Source organism: Erinaceus europaeus, chromosome 9, assembly GCF_950295315.1.
Source record: "Erinaceus europaeus chromosome 9, mEriEur2.1, whole genome shotgun sequence".
In the NCBI taxonomy this organism is placed as follows: Eukaryota; Metazoa; Chordata; class Mammalia; order Eulipotyphla; family Erinaceidae; genus Erinaceus; species Erinaceus europaeus.
The window spans coordinates 14,224,307-14,242,614 of record NC_080170.1 but is presented as its reverse complement, the minus strand read 5'-3'; the positions used below and the strand labels follow the sequence as shown (position 1 = coordinate 14,242,614).

Here is an 18,308-nt window from a genome sequence, read left to right as displayed (position 1 = left end):
GCTGGTGGTAGAAAAAGTGACCTTGATCTGGGAGCCTGAGGTCATCTCCAAGCTACACCCTATTGGGCTCCAGGCAGGCTCAACCTGACAGTGCACCCTCTCATTTAAAATGAGTGCAGTGCTTTTCGTGGGGACCTAATGCTCAGAGGGTTTTCCAGGACTGAAGCCACAGAGTCTGACTATGCACCCCAGCCTGGCTGCTATGATCCTGACCTGTACCCTCTAGCATCCCTTCTGCCACCCCAGTGCTCCGGGTGGCTGTTAAGGGGATTCTGGGAGTCCTATGCATGCCTCAATTCCAGCCAAGCATCCATGGTGTAGTCTCTGTCACCATCTACCTCTCAAGGCTGAGGCTCACCTGTCTGCATGGACAGACTTCCACAGGGCCTTTGCTCCCGGGTTCCTGTGTGACTTCTCAGTCTATGGGGCCACTATCCCCTCTCCAAAGGCTGGCCTCTGTCCAGGAGGGAGAGTGACATTTCCCCCTACCATGTGGTGAGGAAATCTTGCCATCCTACCTACACAGTGCAGGGGAGAGGTAGGGAGAACCCGGCTCCCTTGTTGTGGAGACCCGGGCACTTGGAAGTAGGAGGGAGGTGAGGTCAACATCAAGAGTGTCTTGTGGAGTTGGCTCCCCCAGTCGGGAGAGGGTGAGTCTGTCCACATGGGACCAGATGGGTTTCTTACCACTGACCTGCCCCTCTGTGCCTGGTAGTCCTCCCCTCCTCCCCAGTCAGCAGGGGTTCAGGACCTGGTTCTTTTATCTAGAAGGCTGTCCTTACTCCAGTCCTTGAGTCATCACAGTGCTTAAAGGTCTTGGGGTTCAGTCATTTCCCAAAGTAGAAAGCAAGAAGGAATTGTGCTGAGTGGCCTGGGAAGTGGTGCAATGGATAAAACACTGGACTTTCAAGCCTGAGGTCCCGAGTTTGATCTCCAGTACCACCTGTGCTGATGCTCTGTTTCGTGTGTGTGTGTGTGTGTGTGTGTGTGTGTGTGTGTGTGTGTGTGTGTGTGTGTGTGTGAACTAAGAACATGGAATAATGGCTATGCAAAAAGACTTTCATGCCTGAGATTCCAGGGTCCCAGGTTCAGTCCCCTGCACCAAGAAAGGAAGAAAGGAAGAGAGAAAGAGAGAAGAAAGGAAGGAAAGGAAAGGAAAGGAAAGGCAGTAGCACAGCTGGTCATGCGCACATGGCGTGAAGCATAAGGACCAGGTACGGACCCGGTCTAGCCCCCGGCTCTCCACCTGCATAAAGGTCCCAGTTCGAGCCCCCGGCTCCCCACCTGCTGGAGGGTCACTTCACAAACGGTGAAGCAGGTCTGCAGGTGTCTATCTTTTTCTCCACCTCTCTGTCTTCCCCTCCTCTCTCTGTTTCTCTCTGTCCTATTCAAGGGCAACAACAGCAAAAAATAGCCTCCAGGAGCAGTGGATTTGTAGTGCAGGTGCTGAGCTCCAGTGATAATCCTGGAGGCAAAAAAAGAGAGAGAGAGAGAGAGAGAGAGACTGGCAAGATGGCACTATTTCTCCATTAGTTTTGCTCAGGATGTGTTTTTAAGCATTTACTATGTGCCCTGCACAGAGAGAACCTACACTTATACCCCAAGCTTCCAGGAGGAGGAGGAAGCCCCGTGCCTGTCTTATTCTCAGTCACTGACTCTAGTCCACACCGTCTGCAAGCTTTCAGAGACTTGGTGAAGTTTCCCAGCAGCCCTGAGAAGTGTGTGCTGCTGTTTCTACTTGGGGTGGGGGAAGGGTTGGCAATATGCCCCTGGCCCCCATAACACTGAAGGAAGCTTTGGTGCTGTGATGTCTCCTCTGTCTGCCCCTCTCTCTCTCTCTCTCTCTTTCCTCTCTTCTCTCTTCCTTCTCCTCTGTCTTCCTCTCTCCTCTTCCCCTCTCCCTTCTCTCCCTTCCCCCTCTCCTGTCTCCCTCTGCTTCTTTGCCTCTATTTAAAAAGAGAAAAAAGAAGGGCCATGCTCTTTCCCTCATAGTGGGTGTCCCCCCTCCAGTGGGGCCTGGCTGGGTATCTGTTGCATATCCAGTTGAGCGCACACATTACCATGTGAAAGGATCTGAGTTTAAGCCATGGTCCCCACCTGCAGTAGGGATGTTTCACAAGTGGTGAAGCAGTGCTTCAGATCTCTCTCTCTCTCTCCCTCTCTCTCCCTCCCCTCCCTTCCCTTCTCAATTTCTGTCTCTATCCAAAACAAATTAAAGAAAAATACAATATCAAGACTTAGTGGTGGCATATCTGGTTGAGTGCACAGATTACTCTGCACCAGGACCTAGGTTCAAGCCCCCAGTCTCCACCTGCAGGCAGGAGGCTTCACAAGCAGTGAAACCATGCTACAGGTCTCCCTATTTCCCCCTTCCTTTTCAATTTCTCTCTGTATCATAAATAAGTAAATAAATAAAACTTAAAACAATTTAGAATGTATTATCCATTTTTTCCTATTTTCTATTTTACAGGACAAAGAGAAATTGAGAGGGGAGGGGGAGATCTATAGAGAGAGAAATAGATACATCTGCAGACCTGATTCACCTCTCATGAAGCTTCCTTAGGGAGCTCAAACCCGGGTCCTTGCTCATGGTGATATGTGCACTTAGCTGGGCGTGCCACCTCCCGGTCCCAGAATGTACTCTTTTAACAAGTCCCCTCTGTGTCAAATGGCAGTGTCAACTACAGCTGGCACATTGTCTATTGAGCCCCTAGTGCTCCTTATCTTCCTTTGTAACTGGATGTTTGGATCTCTCTTTTATTTACTTGTTTTTGCCTCCAGGGTTATTGCTGGGGCTCCATGCCTGCACTATGAATCCACTGCTCCTTGCGGCCATTTTTTATTTTTTCCATTTTATTTGATAAGACAGAGAGAAATTGAGATGGTAAGGGAAGATAGAGAAGTAAAGAGAAAGATAGATACCTGCAGACCTGCTTCACCACTTGTGAAGTGACCCCCCACACATAGGTGGGGAGCTGAAGACTCAAACTGGGATCCCTGAGTGGGTCCTTGTGTTTTGTACTATGTGCATTTAACCTGGTGTGCCACCACCTGACCCCCGATGTTTAGATCTCTGGACCTTCCTCCAACCCCCTTTCCCCTGCCCCTCTGCCTCTGAGAGCTACCTGTCTCCTTTGATGAGTTTTGGTTGCCTGATTGTCTTTTAGATTTTACACATGTGTGAGTGAGCTCATACAGTACTGGCTTCTGACTTCTCTCACTTAACATAGTGCCCTCGGGGTCCAACCTTGTTGTCACAAATGGCAAGACAGTCATTGTTTTCATGGCTGAAGACCACTCCAGGGTATATCTACCACAATTGATGGATTCATTTCTCCATTCCTGGACATGTAGGTTATTTCCTTGACTTGGCTGGTGTAAATACTTCTGCCCTGAACATGGGGTGCATGTATTACAACAACTGAGTTAACGTCTCCCCACTCTAATTCATACATCAGCACATAGTAAAACCATTCCAGAGGACACATGGTGGATAATCCCAGATATACAAAGATGTGTCTCTGCTCTAAGTTCAGAGGCAGCCACTATCCCTGCATTTTGGGTCTTCTTCCAGAAATCTGTCTGCTTCTCTTTACCTCACTCAGAATATTGATGCTTAATCTTCAGGTTGCCCCCACCCCAACACTTTCTCTCTCTCTCTCTCTCTCTCTCTCTCTCTCTCTCTCTCTCTCTTTCACACACACACACACACACACACACACACACACACACACACATCTTGCATATGAATCTGAATCTCACGTTCTAAGAAAGTACATGTCTTCACCTGGGAGTTTTTGGAGGGCTGCCTGCCTGTGACCCCACCCCTGTAAGGCCAGATCTGGCAGGCTGTGCACAATGCCACTCTGGAGAGGGCTGCTGGAGGCCATCGTGGACGTGCAGAGGCTCTGCTCAGCGGATGTGTCCATCTATCTCCGCTTCCAAGAGAGGGGTGCGCATTTCAGATTTTACTTATTGTCCCTCACTTTTCTAATCTCGTGGGTTGAAACAAAGGGCTTCTGCTTATTGCTTTTCTTATGACTGGAAGAGACATCAGGAGGGGGATTCAGATATGAATTGCAAAAGAAACTCCTGGGAAAGGAGATTCAATTTCATTCTTGTTTTTTTCCCCCTCCAAAAGCACAGTGTCAGTGCTGTTTCCTTTGACTTCATCTTGGTCATGCAGACTGTAGCCAAGGAGTGGCTGAGCTGCCAGGAGAAAGGAGGGGTGCTGGCTTCATGAAAGAACTTACTGAATAGCTGCCGGCGTGCAGGCCGTGTCATGTTAAAAACTCAGTCCATGCCTTCTTGCATGGAGGCGTTGGGAGCTGGCCATTGGGAGCCCCTGTTACCACAGAGCTTTCTCCCTTGGTGCCCTCAGGGCCACCCAGTCTCCCAGCTAGGTGTAGACATAGCGGGCTCTGAGGACAAGGACTCCAGTTGTGCCAGCCTGCAGGGTCCCTAGCAATAGCCTCCACCCCACGCCCACCCCCAAGAGACTGTTCCAGTCAGAGACCAAGTGAATTTGGGGCCCAAAGCTAGGGGAGATTATGTGTTTAAGGAGTGGGGAGGGCTGGAGATTTGAGTCATAGGTTCTCTCACAAAAGGCTTCTGATTTATTCATTTGTTTTATTTCATTTAAATTTTTTTTATCTTACTGTCTTTATTTATTATTATTATTAGTAGTAGTAGTAGTAATTTATAAAAACACTATTAAACTCTAGCTTCTGGTGGCACTGGGGATTGAGCCTAGAACCTTTGGTGCCTCAGGGATGAAGGTCATTTTGCATAACCATTATGCTACCTCTCTATTTTTTTCTTTTTTCTCTTCTTTTTTCTTTTTATTTTTTTAACAGAGTACTTCTCAGCTCTGGCTTATTCTGGTGCAGGGGAACTGAACCTGGGGCCTTGGATCCTCAGGCATCAGTTTATTTGCATAACCATTATGCTGTCCATGTCCTGTCCCCTGACCACCCCCACCTTCTATTTATTTATTTTTTAATGAGAGAGAGAGATTGGAGCGGGAGAAAGAGAGATTGAGACTAACAGACACCAGAACATTGTTCAACTCTGGCTTATGACAGTACTGAAGATTGAGCCTCTATTGTTCTTCCAAGAGAGACTACAGTGCCACTTAGCTCTGCCATGTGGTGGTACTAGGGACCAAGCCTGGAGTTTCAGGATTGCCAGTCCAGTGCTCAAGCACTGAGCTCCTCTTAGCCTTCACAAAAGCTGTTTTCACTTAAAGCCTGTCCAGAGCTGGTGTATAATTTTTTGTATCATCAGCTACCCCTGTGAGCCTCCTGCCCTGAGGTCCTGGTGTAATTCTAGAACGATCCCCAGGATGCCAGGAAAGCATTTCAAAGGCTCCAACAGTGATGTGTGAGCACTATCTCCTTCACATAACTATCTCTAGAGTCTCTTAGGGTGACTGGAATCTGACCAAGCCCCTCACTTTCCATTAGGGTAATTTTTTTCAGAAAAATTAATGTTATTAATAGATCATGGGGATGGCTGCACGACTCTGAATAATAATAATAAACTGCACTATGTACTTCAAACAGGAGACCATGAAGATGTAGACTTACAGCCCAATAAAGCTATTAAAACGCCGACCCAGGCGGTAGCTCAGTGGATGAAGTATTAGATTCTCAAATTAATATTTTCTTCTTTTTACCAGAGGACTGCTTCCCTCTGGTTTATGGTGGTGCGGGGGATTAAGCCTGGGACTTTTTTAGCCTCAGGCATGAGAGTCTCTGCATAACCTTTATGCTATCTAGCCTCACCCATATTAAGACTCTCAAGAACAGGCTCCTGAATTCAATCCTTAAGCATCAAATATGCCACAGTGATGCTCTGGTTCTCTCTTTCTCCTCTTTCCTCCTCCTCTTCTCCTCTCATAAATAAACAAACCTTTTTGATTTAAAGTTGTTAAAGTCTTCAAACACTTACATGAAAAGAGAACAATATATTTTTAGAAGGAAAGTGATAAAAATACAGTGCCCCACCCCAGCCCAATGTGTTTGGGTTTGAAATCTAGGGAAGAGTGAGTTTTTGCAGCACAAACAATCTTCTTGGATGGAGGGAGAAGTGAGGGGGACAAGTGAGAACTGGGGGACAAGTGAGCACCACACACAGCTTTCACAGCTCTCACCTTAGCACCTCTCTCCCTACCCAGAGTCAGCAAGAAAAATAAAAATAGCTCAGTGTCAAAATTACCCGTGGGCATTTTGAACCAAAAAAAAAAAAAAGACACCTGGAAACTGCTCAGAAAGCTGTGGTGTGTGGGTGTGTGCATGTGTGGGTGACTGTTAAAATCTAGATGCTGGACCTTGAAATGTGTGTGTGAGCATAAGCTGTGTACAGTAGCATGACACAAGAATGTGAGTAGTTTTAGCTCCCTTGACTTTTAGCACCTATTGTTTTCCCCAGTGCGTCTAGAGGAACGTTGGCAAGTTCTACGTTCCTGTGACAGAAGCTGACTTACTGCTTATGAATATAATTCCTGATCAGTCAAAGTCATTCACTCAGGTGTGATATTGACTCAGTTTCACAATTGGCCTCATAAGCTTGTGGTTTTCCCCTTCTTACAACAGGAATCTTTGCGTACATGAACTACAGAGTCCCCCGGACAAGGAAGGAGATCTTTGAAACCCTCATCAAGGGCCTGCAGCGGCTTGAGTACAGAGGCTACGACTCGGCAGGTAGGTCATGCTAGTTCACTAGAGAAACTGGACATCTGGGGCAGCAAGGTATCTCGGCGGGTAGGGCACCTGTCCCCCCATGCACAAGGTCCTTGTGAGTTCAGTCCCCAGCACCACATGGGAATACCATGGATAGCACCAAGGGGAACTCCAGGAATGGTAGTACTGTGGTGTCTCTCCTCTCCTCTCTCCCTTTTGAAAAGGAAAAACGAAATAAAGAGGTGAATATTCTGGCCTGTGGATTCTATCTCAGTAAAGCTACTACAGGAAAAAAAAAAAAAAAAAAAGAAGAGGGGCCAGGTGGTGGCATACCCAGTTGAGTGCACACAATACTAAGCACAAGGACTCACATAGAGGTCTGGGTTCACACCCCTGCTCCCCACCTGCAGGGAGGATGCTTCATGAGCAGGCCTACAAGTATCTGTCTCTCTCCCTCTCTCTCCCTCCTTTCCCAATTTCTCTTCATCCTAGTCAATAAAATGGAAAAATGACTCCCAGGAGCACTGAATGCATAGTGCCAGCACTGAGCCCCAGCGATTGCCCTGGAGACTAAAATAAATAAATAAATTTATTTATTTTCAGATCTATAAACTTTAGTTTTCAACTGTTGCTGGGGGGGGGGAGTCATTTCCAGGCTGACATTTTTAGAAAGACAGAGAGAAAGACATCACAACAACGAAGCTTCACATCGATAGATTTCGAAAGGAGAACTTGGAAAGTCTCTGCAGCAAAATAGGACAGGAGCAGAAGAGTTACAGAAAAAAGAATCTCCATCAGAAGTTCCCAACTTGTGTTTCTTGATTCTTTTCCTGATCAGGGCTGTGCTGGAATTGGGGTGACCTGGGAAGTAGGGAGTGGAAGTGATGTGGGTGGTGGTTGTGTCCTACAGAGATTTTTATTTTTTAGGTCCATTCAATGATCACAATTTCAGTAACCTTTTTATTTTGGGATATTTCAAAGTTACCCAGAAGTTGAAGGAATAGTATAACGAACACCACTAAACTAAAGTTTATAGATCTGAAAATGTTTTTATTTATCCTTCAAGTTTTTTCCAATATAGCTTTACTGAGGCAGAATCCACATGCCAGAGTATTCACCCTTCAAAGATATGGATGGATGTATGTGTGTGTGTGTGTGTGTGTGTGTGTGTGTGTGTGTGTGTGTGTGTGTGTGTCTAATCAGAACTGTGGAATTCTGTAATTTATTATTTCTATTTTGGTATATTCAGAGCCTCAGGCATGTGCAGTCTCGCCCTTCCAGGTCACCTTTCACTCAGAGACAGAGGGAGAGACATCACAGCACCAGAGCTGCTTCTCTTTCAATAGTGCCTCCCACATGCTGGGACTCAAATATGGGTCATGTGCAGCAGACACGAGCTTCCCCTCTAGCCCTATAACCTTCTGCCACTCACCTGCCAGTGTTTTAAACTCTTCCACATGAGCTTTCTTGTTTTTAAATATTTAATTATTTTCCCTTTTGTTGCCCTTTTTGTTTTATTATTGTAGTTATTATTGTTGTTCTTGATGCTGTCGTTGTTGGATAAGACAGAGAGAAGTGGAAAGAGGAGAGGAAGACAGGGGGAAAGAAAGATAAGACAGGGAGTCGGGCTGTAGCGCAGCGGGTTAAGTGCAGGTGGCGCAAAGCACAAGGGCCGGCATAAGGATCCCGGTTCGAACCCCGGCTCCGCACCTGCAGGGGAGTCCGCTTCACAGGCAGTGAAGCAGGTCTGCAGGTGTCTATCTTTCTCTCCCCCCGTCTGTCTTCCCCTCCTCTCTCTGTTTCTCTCTGTCCTATCCAACAATGACAACAACAATAATAACTACAACAATAAAACAACAAGGGCAACAAAAGGGGATAAATAAATAAAATAAAATATTTAAAAAAAAAGAAAGATAAGACACCGGTAGACCTGCTTCACTGCCTATGAAGGGACTCCCCTGAAGGTGGGGAGCTGGGGACTCGAACTGGGATCCTTACACTGGTCCTTGTGTTTTGTGCCATGTGCGCTTAACCCGCAGCACTACCACCCGACTCCCCCACATGAGCTTTTTAACTGCCTTCCTGGTCCTCCCTCCCTTGGACACCTGCCTTGGAATTTCCTTCTCCACCTGCCAGTTCCATGGGTCTGTGGCCCACATATTTTCACTAGGCAACCTTAGGAGAAAGGGAGGGCCGGACTGTTTTTATGTCCCTATTAGTTCTTTGAAGAAAACTAGTCAAGGGGATGATGAAATAACTCACTTGGATCGTGTCTTGCTTTGCCATATTCGAGACCCAGGTTCGAGCTGGCCTTCACCAACTTGAAGGAAGCTTCAGTGATGTGGTCTCTTGTTCTCTCCCTCTCTCTCTCTCTCTCTGCTTCCTTCCATCTCTGTCTCTATCTAAAATAATAATAATTGAATTAATTTTTTTTTAAAAAGGAGCCAGGTGGTAACACACCTGGTTAAGTGCACACATTACAGTGCACAAGGACCCAGGTTCAAGCCCCTGATCCCCACCTGCAGAGGGAAAGCTTCACGAGTGGTGAAGTAGAGCTGCAGGTGTCTCTGTCTCTCTCTATCTCCTCCTACCTTCTGAATTTCTCTGTGCCTCTACCCAATAATAAATACATATTTAAAAATAAATAAAGTTTATTTATTAAAAAAGAAATCAAGTTAGAAAAGGTGACAGGAGCATGAACGTAGTGGAGTTACCCACCAAAGTATCAGTGTGCAAAGCCCACAGTGGAATAAAAGCCCTCCAATGGAGGGGGCCGGATGGTGGTGAACTGGGTTAAACATATAGATTACCATGTGCAAGGACCTGGGTTCAAGCCTCTGCTCCCCACCTATAGGAGGGAAGTTTCACAAGTGGTAAAGCAAGTACTGCAGGTGTCTCTGTCTCCCTCCCTCTCTATTTCCCCTTTCCTCTCAATTTCTCTCTGTCCTACCAAAGAAAGGGGGGAGGAGGGAGGGAGAGAAAGAAGCAGAGAAAGAGAGAGAAGGGAGGAAGGAAAGGAAAAAGAAAAAAAAGAAAAAAGGCCACTGGGAGCAGTAGATTCATTGTGCAGGCACCAAGTCTCAGTGATAATCCTGGAGGCAATTAAAAAAAAAAAAAACTAAAAAACCTCTCAATGAGCTCACTGTTCCCAGGAGTTACCAGGGTAAAGGTAGAGAGAGGCCACCTCAGCCTGGGTTCCTGCTCACCAGGATTGCTGTAATCAGAGCCTCTTCTGTCAGAGTCCATCTCCTGAATTCTGTGTGATGCTCTCCTGGATGTCAAGGGGGGGGAGGGTAAGGGAGGAGGAGGAAGGGGCAGGAACCAGTGGAGGCAACTGCAGAGGGCCCTGTGCTCAGGACAATGTCCCAGCTTGAAGCCACTCAACAAAAGTCAAGTCCCACCACCAACACGTGTCTGTGCTGCAGGTGTGGCGATCGATGGGAACAACAGCGAAGTCAAGGAGAGGCACATCCAGCTGGTCAAGAAGAGGGGGAACGTGAAGGCTCTGGATGAAGAGCTGTACAGTAAGACAGCACAGGGGCCGGGGCCGGGGCATTGTCACACCTGGCTGCGGCCCAGACTCAGTGTTCTCCAAGCCAGCATGGATAAATGGGGGGGGGGGGGGGGGAGGCTGAGCCCATGTTGTCAGAGCTGTGTCTCAGGGCTGAGCACACATGTTGAGCACACATGTTACCATATGCAAGGATTTACCTGGGTTTGAGCACCTGCTTCCCACCTGCAGGGGTGGAAGACTTCATGAACAATGAAGCAGGTCAACAGATGCCTCTTTCTCCTTCTCTCTCTCTCCCTCTCTCTCTCCTTCTCTCCCCTTTCAATTTCTCTCTGTCCTATCAAATAAAAAACATAAGGAAAATAAAAAAGAAAAAAAAAAACAGCTGATGGGAGTGGTGGATTTATAGTGCCAACATGGAGCCCCAGTGATAACCCTGGTGGCAGGAAAAAAAATTGTGTTTCCCTGAGTGTGAGCTGATTTATTTCAGGTGACCCTGCCCAGAGAAAGTTCTTGACAAAGCATTTGGGGCTTCAGTATTTGAGTTGTCTGCTTTGTCCAGCTATTTGTTTATTTATTTATTTGGATTGAAACAGAGTGAAATTGTGAAAGGAAAGATGAAGACAGAGAGAGAGAGAGGCAAGGGGGCAGATTTTAGTGCAGCTGGTTGAGTGCACTTTTTTTTTTTTTTATGGGATGATCTCACTCTCAGGCAAAAGTTGAAAAACAAGATCAGAAAAGAAAACAGAAGTAGAACCTGAAATGGAATTGGCGTATTGCACCAAAGTAAAAGACTCTGGGGTGGGTGGGTTGAGTGCACTTGTTACAGTGCACAAGAACCTGAGTTTGAGTCCCTAGTCCCCACCTGAAGGGGGGGAAAGCTTTGTGAGTGGTGAAACAATATTGCAGGTGTCTCTCCTCTCTCTCTCTCTCTCCCCCCTTTCCCCCCTCTCATTTTGTCTCTATTCAATAAGAAAGAAAGAGAGAGAAAAAGAAAGGAAGGAAGGAAGGAAGGAAGGAAGGAAGGAAGGAAGGAAGGAAGGAAGGAAGGAAGGAAGGGAGAGAGAGAGAGTTGCAGCACTGCTCCACCACTTTTGGAACTTCCTTCCTGCAGGATCTTGAACCCAGGTCCTTATGCACTGTAATGTGTATGCTTTACAGATTGAGTCCATCACTCAATCCCTCTACTTTTCATTTATAGCAATGAGACACCATTTTCCTTTCAAAGGAAGTTAAGTGACAAGTATGGAGTAAATAGAGGATGGACCTGGTAGAAGTGGCGGGGGTGAAGGGAGGTTCTGGGTCTGCAGGAGACCATCCAGGAGGATGGCCCATGTGACTACTGGTGTTTTTAATGTGCAGCCAATGGGCTTTTCTTTTATTTAGAGCAAGATAGCATGGACCTGAAGATGGAGTTTGACACTCATTTTGGCATCGCCCACACACGCTGGGCCACCCACGGGGTCCCCAATGCCGTCAACAGCCATCCCCAGCGCTCCGACAAAGACAATGGTAGGTAGTGTGCCTTGTTATCTGGCCCCTGGTGGTGCTGAGCTCTATGTGTCCCCATGGCCCTGGTGGCTCTTGGGTCCCAGCCCTGGAGTGGGGACATCAGGAAGCCTGTGGCTGCAGTTAACTGTCACGGAAGCTAGGGTGCTGTGGGGAGGGGGCCACCTCCTTGCTCAGTGTCCTTCGCCCCTGTGGACAGTAGCGTCCCAAGTCCCAAGGCTCCTTACCCTGCCCTGGTGAGTAGGATGGGAGCCCCATATACCCTGCTCAATAGAGCAACTGGACATAAAATGGGGGTGGTGGTACGGGCAGAGGGGAGACTGTACATCCATCCGTCCAAAGCACATGGCCACAGTGCTGGGCAGTGAGGTTGGATTCACTGTGATCTGCTCCTTAGAGCTGTCCTGAGACATCTTGTACCCAGAAACCAGACAGGGGACCAGGTGGTGGCATGGTGGCGCACATGTTACAATGCACAAGCACCTGAGTTCAAGCCCATGGCCTCCACTTGCAGGGGGGAAGCTTAGCAAGTGGTGAAGCAGGGCTGCAGGTCTCTCTCTCCCTCTCTCTCTCTCTCTCTCTCTCTCTCTCTCCCTCCCTCTCTATCTCCCTATCCTCTCAATTTCTGGTTCTATCGATCCAAAAAATAAATAATGATAACAAAAAAATGGGGGGGGGCAGATGGTGGCACATGTGGTTAAGTACACAAGGACTCGAATTCAAGCCCCTGGTCCCCACTTGTAAAGGAAAAGCTTCAGGAGCCATGTCTCTTTGTCTCTCTCCCTCTCTCTCCCCCTTCCCTCTAAATTTCTCTCTGTCCTATCAAATAAGTAAATAAAGTGTATATATATATATATATATATATATATATATATATGAAAGAAACCAGACAGTAGAGCCATGATTGGAGGACCACAACACACAGCTGGCTAAATGGAGGGTGGAGTGTGTGTGTGCACATGCAGAGACTGGTCCCAGAAACAGGGCTGGCTAGGAAACACTTTCCCATGTGCCCTGAGATGTTGCCCCACCAGCCACCACCTCTAGTCCCACCAGGTGATAAGTTGAACTCCCCACTTTAGTGTACAAGATGATGGGATGACTTCCCAAAGCAGAGAGGAAGGAGCCATGGAGATCCACCCCCTACCCTCCCTTCACATACACACACCCAGACTTGGCAATGTCTGCCCTGACTCAGGCTGAGTAACGGAGTAGAAAACACCAGGGGAAATGAGAAATTCATAACATTTCCCCAGCAGCTCATCTGGGAGAGGCGAGGAACATGTGTTTAAGGAAGACACACACTCAGCACAGCTTTGCGCAATATCGTTACACAGGGTGTTTTGTTAGTTTGTTTTCCTTTGCAAAGAAAATGCAAAATCTAGGGAATAACTTAATGATCAGATGATGATATTATTAGTATATTATCATTATTATTATTATCTTAATGCTGTGCCATCCCTGAGTCCAGCACCTCATACTCCATTGCTGAGTCACCTTCCTGGCCTTCATGAGAAACTGTGACTGGGTCAGGAAAACAGTGTCAAGAAACAGCATCACAATCCCCAGCACCACCGTAAGCCCAAGCTGAGCAGTGCTCTGGTTAAAATTAATAACAATAATTCATTTAAAAGAAAACCTGTAACAGTGTCACAATAGATAAGAAAAAATAATAGGGAAGGGGTGGCCCTGAGGGTAGTTAATGAAGATGCAACAGGCAAATGAATGGCAGATAAATCCCATAAAAGAGACTAGAGCCAGGTGAGCAAGACACTTCACTTGAATAGAGCACCTGCTTTGCTGTGGGCATGACTCAGGTTCAAGCCCAGTGAGGGAAGCTTTGTTGCTGTGCTATCTTTCTCTCTGTGTGTCTATCTGAAAAAGTTATCCTGGAGCTGTGAAGACCCTGTGATAACAAAAAATAAAATAAAATAAAATAATAAAATGAGATAGTAAAATACTAGAAACTGTAGCTATTTCCAGCTGTGACCAACACATCTAGGAAGAGTGGTCTTTCTTTGGAGCCCCAGACATGAAAGTCTTTTTACATAACCCTCATCCCTGATAATGGCCTTTCTTATTCAGGTGTTATATTGTATGAGGCCTCCTTACACAAATAAATAATAGATTGTTGAGAGAGAGAGAGATAGTAAAAGTAAAGAAAAAACATAGGAATAGATTCTAAAAGATAAAGCCTTGAATTGGAGAGCCAAAGGTTTGCTGGATGACAGTCAATATTTATGAAGACCACCCAGCGTCTAGACACATCATGGTGGAGTTATTGAGTCTCCAAGATAATAAAGAGGGCCCAAGAGATAGTTCCCCCCAGTAGGGTGCATTCCTTAACATGAGTGAAGCCTTCAGTTTGTGCTCAGTCACCACACGGGAGCACCATGAACAGCACAGGGAAAGCTCCAGGCTTGGTGGAATGTTGTTGTGGTGTCTTCCCCCAACCCCCATGCTCTCACTTTAACAAAATGAAGAGAAAAAAAAAGTGCCTAGGGAGACTTCTCAGCAGTGATGTCACATATGCACATATGCACAGACCCTGGGCTTATTCCCTGAAGCCACACAAACAGCATTGCTTCTGCAGTGGGATTGTAAAGACGGTTTTTTTTTTTTTTTTGTCACCTAGGCTGAAGGGAGAGAGGGGATTTCTTATTTGGTAAAGCTCTTGGGCTGATTTCAGAGCTTTCTCTCAAGTTATTCATTCATCCAGCTACTCATAAAAATATAGATGCAGTGGTGACTAAGGCTGACACTCCTCATCCTCCCAGACTCGGTCAAGGGGCCTCTCCTGTGTGGGGGAGCAGAGGGAAGAAGCTGTGGTGTGGGAGGAGTGGAGTGTGGGGGTGGGAAAAGTAGCAGCTGCAGGCAGGGTCCTGAATGAGGAGACCTCATGGCTACCCAGGAAAGTGGATGAGCACTGAGATGCCTGGACCAGTGGATTTTCTTCCTCTTAGAAAACCAGGATTTGGGGGCCAGGTGGTGGATCACCTGGTTGAGCATACATGTTACCATGCACAAAGACCTGGGTTCAATCCTCTGCTCCCCACCTACCTGAAAGGGAATGCTTCATGAGTGATGAAGCAGTGCTGCAGATGTCTCTCCCTTTCCTCTCTTTAATTTTTTTTATTGTCTTTATTTATTTATTGGATAGAGACAGCCAGAAATCAAGTGAAGGGGAAGATAGAGAGGGAGAGAGACAGAGAGACAACTGCAGCCCTACTTCACCACTTGTGAAGCTTTCTCCCTGCAGGTGGGGACCAGGGGCTTGAACTGGGATGCTTGTGCATTGTAACATATGCACTCAACCAGGTGTGCCACCACCTGCTTCCCTCTCCTTCCCCTCTCAATTTAAGATTCACTGTACTTGTTTCATCTAAGAGAGTTTCAAATGAGTTTCGAGAGAGAAACCAGTTGGCATGAACTGGTATATGCAGTTTGGAAGATCAAACTAGAAGCCTCTGTCCTATGAGTCTTGCATTCTAACAGCCAAGCTATTTCCCCAGCCACAAAATCGATCAATTTAAAGTAAAAATTAAAAAAAAAATTTTTTTTTGTCATAGCCAAGGCTTCACTACCTTGGTTTGATATTTTTATTAGTGATTTAATATTGATTTACAAAATTATAAGATGATAGGGATATAATTCCCATCACCAGCGTTCTGTGTCCATCCCCCTCTGACAGAGACTGCAATAGTTCTCCCAAGGTTATAGATACGGGTTGACAATATATCTAAATCAATCAATCTATCTATATATTTTTGTCCATTTTTATTCACTTCCATTCTAAGTCACACTATTTCAGAATGTCCTTCCTTTTTTCCTCTTCCCTCTCAGATACTCAAATCAGTACCTCACTTCCTCTACTGTTTTCCAGGTTCTCTTCCCTTTCAGTGTTAGAAAAAAAAAATTCCTGGTCACAAACATTATGAGTCCTGGTGGAACTGGAATTCAGAGCCTGTGGCTATCATCCCCTAACACTTCCCTCTGAGAGTAGGGACCAAGATTATTTTTGAGGTGCAGAAGGAAGGAGTTCTGGCTTCTGTAATTGCTTCTCTGCTGGACATGAACATTGGCAGGATTGGCTTTTTCAGACAGAGACAGAGGGAGCGAGGGAAAGACATCACAGCACTGCAACTTGAACCGGGTCCTGTGTAAGGTGAAGTGTGTGTTTCCTTCCATTTAAATGGCAAGTCACAGCAGATGTCACATCTAATCACCAAGCACAAAGCTTGCTTGGCTGAAGCCTTTGCCAGAGCAGAGTGTGAGAGCTGTCACATCCTTTGGCTGTGGGTCTGACTGGAAAGTCACCTCATCACAGCCTTTCTCTCCTGATGGGAATTTTTCTTCTAGAATTTGTCGTTATCCATAACGGAATCATCACCAATTACAAAGACCTGCGGAAGTTTCTGGTAAGAACCCTCCCCACTCCACCCGGGAAGCCCCCACCCTGTGTGGGACTGCCCCCCCAACTCCCCCAGTCTTGCCAACTAGCTCACTCCCCTCAGAGATGAAGGCAGAACTGAAATAGACCCATTCTGGGCAGAATCGCTGCACTAGACATAAATAAGCCTCATCTCTAGATTTGAGAAGAGGAGAAAGGGAAATATTTCAGAATTAGCTTGGGGTGAGGGGGGGTGGGACACTGTGTGGAATCACAACACCCCCAAAGAATGAACTTCCTTTGGTTAAAGTATCTGCACTAAAATGCAGCGAGTCATACACCCCAAGGAATATAGACTGTGGAAGCAGACAGTGAGTGTCTGAGTGTGAAAAAACTTGTGGTGTCGGTGGGGATGAGGGTGGATTCGACTCCAACCCACCTGATGGTTCCGACCATTGTTATTTTGCAACATCTAGATTAGAAGGCAAGAGCCAGCATCCCAGGCAGGCTGATGATGTCAAACCACCCCGGAATGACTCAGCCTTGCTGAGCCCTGCGAGCCTGGCAGAAGGCTCTCGTCAGTTCCCTTCCCTGTGCTCCTGGTTCTCCGAGTGCAGCCAGGCAGAGAGCTGGCCAGGCCAACATTGCGTAAAAGCCGCTGTTCTCTGGCATGCAGTGTTCACCCTGCCGTTCCAGGAAAGCAAAGGCTACGAGTTTGAGTCAGAGACTGATACGGAGACCATCGCCAAGCTGATCAAATACGTGTTCGACAACCAAGAAACGGAGGACGTGACGTTTTCCACCCTGGTAGAGAGGGTCATTCAGCAGCTGGTGAGTTGCCAGCCCCACCCATCCAAATCATCCTGCATTTTCCCCCCTTTTTTGAAAATAAAAATGCTTTTTCTTTTTAAATTCTGGTGCACAATCCTCTACTCCCTTCTGCCCAGCCTGCTCTGATTGATCACAACCCTAGGTAGTCTGGGAGTACATATGGCTGGTCCCAGACCTGCATATCCAGGCCAAATCCACCAGTGTTTTGGAACTCTAGGAACAAACACCCAAGGCCCCATGTTTGCCAAGCTCAGTGATACAGTGCCCGGGGGTTTAAAATTAGCATTCCCCAAGTGCCAGGGCCTCCAGCAGGCCCCAAAGAGCTAAGCATTCCCCTGTCTGTAGGACTGAGCACAGAAACGCTTCCCTTCCTTTTCCAAAAAGAGCCCCATGTGGCTTCAGGTTGAAGATGCTGCTGAAGTTTGCAAGTGCCATCCTGGGGAGGTGTTCCCAACATTTAAACTTTCCAAAAGAAAAGAGGCAAAGCAAGCTGGGAGCCCCATTTGTTATAGCAGCCGCAGGACACCAACTTGAACGTTCCTAGGTGACAGGCTGATTTGTAAAGGCCACTTTCCCCTCCTGACCCCAGCCTGAGTGAGTGGCCCTGGGATGCTCCTGGTGAGAAGAAGCCGGGGGAAGGGGGACCTGCCAGCCAGGATACCTGTGGTCAGCCACAGCTGAGCCACCTCACTGCTTTTCTTGTGTTTCCAGGAAGGTGCATTCGCTCTGGTTTTCAAAAGTATCCACTATCCGGGAGAAGCTGTAGCCACGAGGTGAGACAGAACACACTGGCAGCATCAGTAGCAAATCCAGAAAAGCCAAGTCACTGGGCAGAAGGCACAAGGGTGGTGTAGGGCCCCCTGTAAGCTGGGAGGTGGCCTTCAGTCTAAAGGGCAGTCACAGCTTAGCCAGAGAAGAGGGGCCCCACCATCTCTGTGAGCAGCACATCAGAGTTTTAGAAGGGAAGCCAGGAAGTTGTTAATTTGATTTCTTTGGTTTTGTAGATGTCATCACATCTTCAAATGAAAAAAAAAAATATATATATATATACACACAATTGGAGAGCAAAGACAGATCTAACTTTCACAGAGACTGAAGACCACTGTAATCTGAGACACGCCCCCAGCCCCTTATCTCCCTTTAGGAAATGCAGACCATCGCATGAGCATCAAACTAGGAACAAACGTTGATTTGAACCAATAAGAAGAGGCCTTGAAGGCCCAGACCGCAAAGCTTTTGTCATTTTCATGTCAAGGGTTCCCCTAGGAATCAGTTGAGAGTCAGCTCATGGGTCAGCTCACATTCTTAGAGCCCTGGGGAATGCTGTGTGGATTTGCACAAGTGGGTGTGTGAGTGCCAACTGTTATTCTATATTATGCTGGAT

The 18,308-nt window shown here is 46.9% G+C and overlaps 1 protein-coding gene across 3 annotated transcripts in view; it reads left to right on the top strand.

Annotated features, from left to right (window-relative positions):
- GFPT2 (glutamine-fructose-6-phosphate transaminase 2) overlaps nucleotides 1-18,308 on the top strand; it is a 40,799-nt gene that overhangs the window by 6,227 nt on the left and 16,264 nt on the right. Inside the window, exons 2-7 of one of the 3 annotated variants that reach the window (XM_007527131.3) lie at nucleotides 6,597-6,704; nucleotides 10,109-10,207; nucleotides 11,581-11,706; nucleotides 16,063-16,121; nucleotides 16,790-16,924; nucleotides 17,636-17,697. In XM_007527131.3, coding sequence (XP_007527193.2) covers nucleotides 6,597-6,704; nucleotides 10,109-10,207; nucleotides 11,581-11,706; nucleotides 16,063-16,121; nucleotides 16,790-16,924; nucleotides 17,636-17,697 — 589 coding nt within the window. Of the gene's footprint in view, nucleotides 1-6,596; nucleotides 6,705-8,597; nucleotides 8,648-10,108; nucleotides 10,208-11,580; nucleotides 11,707-16,062; nucleotides 16,122-16,789; nucleotides 16,925-17,635; nucleotides 17,698-18,308 lie in introns of those variants that run through there. The other 2 variants (XM_060197359.1, XM_060197358.1) reach the window with 2 other exon arrangements.